Source organism: Nanorana parkeri, unplaced genomic scaffold, assembly GCF_000935625.1.
Source record: "Nanorana parkeri isolate BGI_ZX_2015 unplaced genomic scaffold, ASM93562v1 scaffold1246, whole genome shotgun sequence".
Classification (NCBI taxonomy): Eukaryota; Metazoa; Chordata; class Amphibia; order Anura; family Dicroglossidae; genus Nanorana; species Nanorana parkeri.
The window spans coordinates 307,119-314,517 of record NW_017307514.1 but is presented as its reverse complement, the minus strand read 5'-3'; the positions used below and the strand labels follow the sequence as shown (position 1 = coordinate 314,517).

At 41.7% G+C, this 7,399-nt stretch overlaps 1 protein-coding gene across 1 annotated transcript; it reads right to left on the bottom strand.

Annotated features, from left to right (window-relative positions):
* Positions 1-3,050: 3,050 nt before the first annotated feature.
* LOC108797224 (mas-related G-protein coupled receptor member D-like) lies at positions 3,051-4,045 on the bottom strand. Its single transcript, XM_018568794.1, has one exon. The coding sequence runs from the start codon at positions 4,043-4,045 to the stop codon at positions 3,065-3,067; it is 981 nt and encodes a 326-aa protein (XP_018424296.1). The 3' UTR covers positions 3,051-3,064.
* Between the last annotated feature and the right edge of the window lie 3,354 nt (positions 4,046-7,399).

The window sequence follows — 7,399 nt, the reverse complement described above, 5'->3', positions numbered from 1 at the left end:
TATATAGATTCTCCCCCAATAGGTTAATTAGTATTAATTATTTATAGATGCTAAGTTCAGGTTTAGCAGGCAGACTAACTCATCCCTTCTGTTTACTAACTAATTAGGGCAAAGTACAAAATGTATTAACCCTTGCAGTGGGGCTACACCTGGGCTGCAAGGGTTAATCTTTGCCTAGGGTCAAAAATAAAAGTTATACTCACCGGACCCACTGAGCTGGCTTGTTCTTAGACCAGTCCATGGAGCCTCTTCCCCCCTCCGCTGCAGCAGTCTAAGGTCCTGAGTCATCACATTCTATACACAGTTTGTAGGACGTGAAGACACCAAGGGACATACCATCACTGCAACGTAGGAAGAGACATGCAGGAGGGAGCAATGTTTACCAAAAAAAACAAGCACTTAACCCTTGCAGCACGGGGGTAGCCCACTTCAACGTTAATACTTTTTTTACCCAGAGTTCCACTTTAAGGTTTTCTATGTCCACTTTCCTCTACTCTATAAGTATTCTCCTCCTCTTCAGTCAATGTCCAATCATATTCCCTATGCAATCATTCTTTTCCACTTCCATACACATTCCCTGTCTTTTCTGGTCAATTTCATCCACTTTTGTGGTGATTCTCCCTCCCTTGAGCTCTTCTCTGGTTGTTCTCATTCTCTTCCATCTCTATACATTCTTCTTCCCTATAGAATCATTCTCCTCCATACCCCCACTCCTATCTAAAGATTCTCTCTATAATTCATTACCTCTACACCCATTCATACATGCTCTCCATGCCTCTCTGAGCATTCTCCTTAATTTCATTGCTGGATGGATAAGTTACTATTAAATTCTAGATGGATGACCGCTCTTCATAAACCCACTCTTCAGAAATGCCCAACAGAATGAATTCACTGAAGGTAAGTACCTAAGAGCAGAAACGCTACACTATAAACATCTAGGGGATGTGAACAGCCCAGTAGTTAGGGCTAGATTTGTAGCCATTTTTCCTTGACATTTGTATTAAGGAGAAAACAGAGAAACCCCTCACAATAAGTGTGGGTGGACCTGGGAAATTTGTTGTTTAGCTTTTTTTAAAGGAGATTTCCACAGAAACTTAGATCAGTGTACATTGTAATTTGCCTCTGACATCAGTCTGTGAAGCATTTTGCTAGATGTGAAAGGCAGTGTTCACATTTTAAATTGGACCTTATGGAACAGTATACAGTATACACAGAGTTGACAGTGTACACAGAGTTGACAAAGCACACAGCGCTGCAGGGCAGGGCCCGACTGGCCATAGGGCAAACCGGGCACTTGCCCGGTGGGCCGGGCCGGGCCAGGCTGAACACAATCAACCTGATTGTGTTCGGGCCGTCCGTTAAGCCCGATGGCCGGCTCTGTGCAGAGCTGTGTCTACTGTGTGGTAGCGAGCCGGCACTACCACACAGTAGACACTAGAGGGCGCTGGTGGAGGAGGCCAGAAAAACACCTCCTCCCCCATCTCTCTCTACTGTGTGCTCTTTCCGGAGCTTGCTGGTGCTGTTCCTGCAGCCTGCACTGTCCTAGCGGCCGAGATATTAACATATGAATGGGCCGCGGTAATTTGCATATCAATAAGCCGCGTCCCATTCATATGTAAATATCACGGTTCATTCATATGCAAATCGCCACCCCTCCCCCGCTGCTAAGGAAGAGAAGACTGCAGGAACAAGGTATGTGTATGGTCAGGGATTTACTCTCCCTGCTGCCCCAAGGCCAGATTCCACAATGCGCCCCGCCAACCCCCCTCCCATCAATGGAGAATGGCAGGGGCTGCATGGTTAGTTTTGACTTTTTTAATTGTTTTTTCCCCTTTTATTAGCACTATTTATCATCCAGGTCATGGTATATCTGTAAAAAAGTCAAGGCAACTGGACTTTCTGTATTTTTCTTGAAGACGTTTTTCTGGTCATCGAACCAGCTTTCTCAATTCAGAAATTTCAGTTGCCTTGACTTATTTTTTTCAGATATTCTCTATAGCAAGCTTCCTATATTGTAGCAAGGCTTGTGTGTCAGCTGTAGCCTTCCGGTACTTACTAGTGGCCGGCCCTGCCCCTCGATTGTGCTTCTATGATTGGCTCCGCCCCCTGTTGTGAGGGGTTGGGCCTGTTGGTGGTCACATGATTGGGCTGCTCAGTCTAAACTGCCCGGGCCTATTTTTAGTCACAGTCCGGCCCTGCTGCAGGGCATGTTGTTTTGTGCATTGGGGCACATTGCAGCATGCTGTACTCGGCAGCCCATTCAAAATGAATGCTGCAACAACTTCAAATCAACAAAAAATAGGCGCAGCCTGCATTTTTTCCTGCTAAACACAGTGAACACCATCCATTATGCACTGTGGTGCATTGCAACGATTATGCATTGGGGTGGCATTCACAATACATTTATTACACATTTAGTGTAAATAGGCCCTAGGAAGCTAATGGTTGAAGAAACCCACAAGACCAGACATAATTTGTACTCAGTTTTATTATAAAAATAAAATATGGACACAATGTGTGCTGCAAATATTTGTGCACAATTACATGTCAGATTTTGCTTTACTTTCCAATTACATCGATCTGTAGACATTATATTTATGGATCCCAAAACTGTACAGTTGCTTCATGTAAAATAAGAATAAGAAAAGAAGAAGGCATGTTGTGGAACCCATCAGTTATATGTAAATACTATTAAATGTGAGAGTTCATTTAAAGCACACCAAAGTCTAAAACCAACAATTTTTTGCATAACAGCCATGTTTAAATAAGGAACAGTTTAGTAGTAAAGGACAGAATTAGGTAGTGTGTGAGTTTGCCTTAAGCAGTGTTTCTCTGTGAGTGGTTCTCGTTAATCACTGAGAATCTAACAGCCAGTTAGAATATTTAGAACTTTATCATATAACAGTCAACACCATTATCATTTCCAGTCATTACCTTCCACAAAAAAACTACAGCTCTGTTTGACTTCCAGTTCCTGGTTTAAGATTCACATTCTTAAATTCTTCAGTAAATAATATCTTCTTGTTATACAAGATAATTGTTGGTGGGCTTTATTTTTGACAATCTAGAAGGCAGCTGTAAGGTTAGTTTGGCTTGATGTGTTAGTTGTTTTGTTGCTTTGTGAATCATTATTCTCATAATCTTCCTCCCTAAAGGCTCTTTGGAGGGCTTCCTGGATCGAGTGAGGGCTCTTTTGTTTCCATTTTTCCCCAACAATAAAGTAAATGTAGGGGTTTGCGGTGCAGTTAAGTACTGTGGAAAACACTGTTGCATAGAATAGACTTGTAGTCGTCAAATCAGTTTGTAATAATCTGAAGAACATTAAGAACCACACAAAAGTAAATGGAAGAACTGATAAGATGAATACAAAAACTGCAATAATGATGACGATATACAGTTTAGGTGTGTATCGCTGTGTAAATGTCCTCTTTACTTTGGCAAGCAAGGTGAAACTGGAAATGACCATAATTGGTAGGCAGATCCCAATGGCTAAAACAAAAACTATTATTTGAACTGCTGAACATGCTATGGTTTTAGCCATGAAAGCTTCTGTTGTACACACTAGGTTCTCAAGGAGACTTTCCAAACACCCAAGGATCCAAAGAGCAGTGCACATAATAGTGGACAAGTTCCTAGGCCGATGACTTTGATACCAAAAGGGGAACAGGACAGCGCTACATCTTTCCATGCTGATAGCTGTAAGGATAAACATTCCGGAATACTGCATAGTATCAAAAAATATTTCTATGGATAAATATAAATTCTCCTTCCCTATAAAGTCAGGATCTGTACCAACGAGTGTATTTATATTGACCATCAAAAGCAACATAGTAAATATAATAAACAAGGCATCAGCTGCAGACAGATTCATAATATAAACTGTGTATTTGTTTCTCTGGATCTTGAAGCGTAGGTACCAAAACACAATAACATTTCCAACTAGGCCAACAATACAAAGACATAGCGCTACAGCAGCCACTATGGTAAAATGTATGTAGGAGTATTCGTTATAGCTGCTAGGGGGTTCATCCAGGGTGTCATTCATGCTTGTAATATTCATCTTTTCTTTGGTATAAGTATATATTCCAAATGTGTTGTTGAAACGTATCTTCTGCTTCTTCAACCTGTGTTAAATAGATTACCACAAATAATTATTAGGAGAGAGAGAGAGCGAGAGAGAGAGAGAGTAAAGGCAAACAGGCTGTTCACTTTGCAAGGGAATTTGCACTTTGCAGGGAAAGTTTGCCTTAGGTTAGTAAATGTGGTGAATATTCACTTTGCAAACAATACCTGATTATAAACAAGGTAGATAAAAGAAAGCAAAAATGGAGGCAAAAGTGGGTATTTCTAAGTCTAAAAGTAGAAAATTCCGACATGGGGCACATTTTATTTGGAACATTAAGTGGAACCAAAACTATTTTTCTAGCCTCCATTCACACCTGAGCGTATGCAATTCAGCACGTTTCACCCTTTTTTTGCGCTTTCATACACACGGACAAAAACGCACCTGAAACTATGTGATTATGGCTTCTGTAAATCAACATTAAAGATGGCCATACAACTATAGATTATCTGCAAATTTTCTATGGTCAGATGGAAAATATGCAACAGATTCCTCTCAAAATACCTGAACAATGCCTGCATCCAATAAGATTGTTCAGGTTTTTTTTACAGCCAGCGGGGCTGACCAGCAAGCCTTTAGTTTAGTATTATAAACTGACATTGATCATTAAGAAATCTACGATTAATACAAGCCTATTATAAGATGGTATTAAATAAATGAACTTTGCACGATATTCTAATTATTCGAGTTTCACCTGTACAGTCACACAGCTAGGACGTACATAGGTAAACAGCAATGAGGTAGCACACATTGGGAAGGGGGTTTAACACCGCAGACTTCAAGTGGTTAAGCAGTCTATAGATGAAAAAATACTTAGATTCAAATATGAATTGGCTTAAGAGGAATAAAAGAATGGGCCAATGCAAATAACTTATACGACCTCGTGCTTGGATGAATGGGAGTTTGAAATAGACTGATGTCCATTATGTCCTTGAAGATCTGAGAGCAATGTCAGTTCACTAGTTAAAATTAGATTGAAGTATGCCAAGTAGGAATTTACTTGACTCAGTAGTGTTGTAAAACCCATATTGAGAGTATTGAACCTCATTACGTCAATGTGTAGTGAGAATTGAACATCCATGTACATGACTTTATAAGGTTAGCTTATAAAAAATTTCAAAGTTAGAATATAGATATAAGGAGAGGGGACGGGTGAGATAGTGACAGGGCTGCAAACTGCAGCCTTTGTTTACTTTTGTGACAGCTGTGATTTGTCACAGCTAGATCGCAAGGTATAGAGCCGATTTTACTGGCTCTATACCTTGTTATGGAAACAGCACTGTCCAATGGACAGTGCGAGCACAGTTGCCGGGTTGTGATCGCGCCGGGAGCGCGCCTGAGCGGGGGGCGGGGCGTCTAGAGACGCCCGCTCAGATCGAGGAAGGTCCTGGCCGGCCGTTTTTCTACTACGGCCGGCCCGGAGGCAGTTAAGGAGGGCATTCATTACAGGGTTGCACTACATACCACACTCACATCACAAGAGGAAGAACACTTTGCTATTACAGCTGTTGAGACTTTTAGTCTTGAATCCTCACAAGCCAGACAAACTTACTAGACTATACACAAGGAAATCAATTCAAAAATCACTAACCTTACATTAACTTTGAACTATATTTTGAATATCTTTTTGTTTATTCATTTTTGTAACTTATGTGTATTTATTTGACGTTATGCTATATGATAAAGTCACACAAGTTTTCATTCAACTGGAAGCTCTTCTGCATTTCACATGATCACCTTAAAAGAGAACTATGGGGTAAGTGTCTTTCCCCATAGTTCTCCTAAGGGTCACGGGAGGACATATACTAGCATCCTCCCATGACCCAAAACTCAGTATATCGCGAGCTACAGCTCATGGTATACTGAGACCGCCGCAGCTGGGATGGATCCCGACAATGCTGTTGAGATCCACCCAGCCGTGTGAATGACAGCTGGCTCTGCCTATCTAGAGGCAGAGCCAGCTGTACCCGCCCCCTCCCCCGTCCGTCTCTTCAGTCATCGCTGGAGGATCGGAGCATGGAGGGGGGGAATCCCTATGGCGCTCTCTGCAGGAAGATGATCGAGAAGTGAGTGAGCGACAGTATGCGTTCGCTCACTTCCCGATCAATTGAGCCGACAATTTCATTGTCACACGTCGGCTCGAACTATGAGGATCAGTGATTTTCACTCACCTCATAGTTCTCCTTTAGGACACTTATAAAATAAATGTCATCAGGAAAAAATATCTAACAATAGACATGAGATGATATAGTAGTTGCTCAACACAACTGTTTTTGGCTATACCTGTGGATGGTTTAATGTCTGTGGTTGCAGACAGATACCCACTAGCCATCAACTCTCGGGGAGAACACTTGGTAACAATTGGGTAAGATAGAAAGCCTGTCCTGATCACTATAGTTCTCCCCTGAGATAAGTGGCCCAGTCTGTTCACTGACAGTAATGATTGGGGTTAGTATTGTGACTACAGACACCAATCTCGGGGATTATTATAGTGATCACGGCACCAATGCTGGGAGTTATTATTGCGATGACTGACACCAATGCTGAAAAAAGCAGGAATCACCAGCACTCAATAAGTAATTTTCAAATGGTAGATGTCCATTTAATCGGACATAACTTCACAAACAGAAGAATTAACGTTTCGGGGGCCGCACAGAGTCCCTTCATCAGGGTGATAATGTGACAAAAGGTTGGCTCTTCTGTTTGTGACGTTATGTCCGAATAAATAGACGTCTACCATTTGAAAATTACTTATTGAGTGCTGGTGATTCCTGCTTTTTTCACTATTGATGTGCACGGTGCCATCCCTGATTCTCACTGCGAGCACCACCATTACAATTCGGGCCGGGAACGCTGTAAGGAGTGCAGAGGGACTTTCCATTCCCTACGTTGACATCAATGCTGGGGTATAATTGCTTATTATTGAAGGCACTGACACAAATGCAGAGGGTTATTTTGCAGTCACAGACATCAATGCTGGGAGTTATTCCTAAGGCCACTGATACCAATGATGGTGCCTATTTTACACCCATTTTCTCTTCAGTGTGTAAAAAATACAGCATTACCAAAAATGATTGTGTGTTAGGAACATGATAACCCATTCTTTTTGAATAGGCTACCTAACTTGATGCAATGTACTTCAACACATGGAAATACACTGCTATTGAGTGGCCCTGTCAGGGTGTCAGGGGCCTCACTTAAGGCCCTCTCTAATTTTCAGGTTGATAACCACTGCTATAAGCAGTCTATAGACATGAGATGATACAGTAGTTGCCT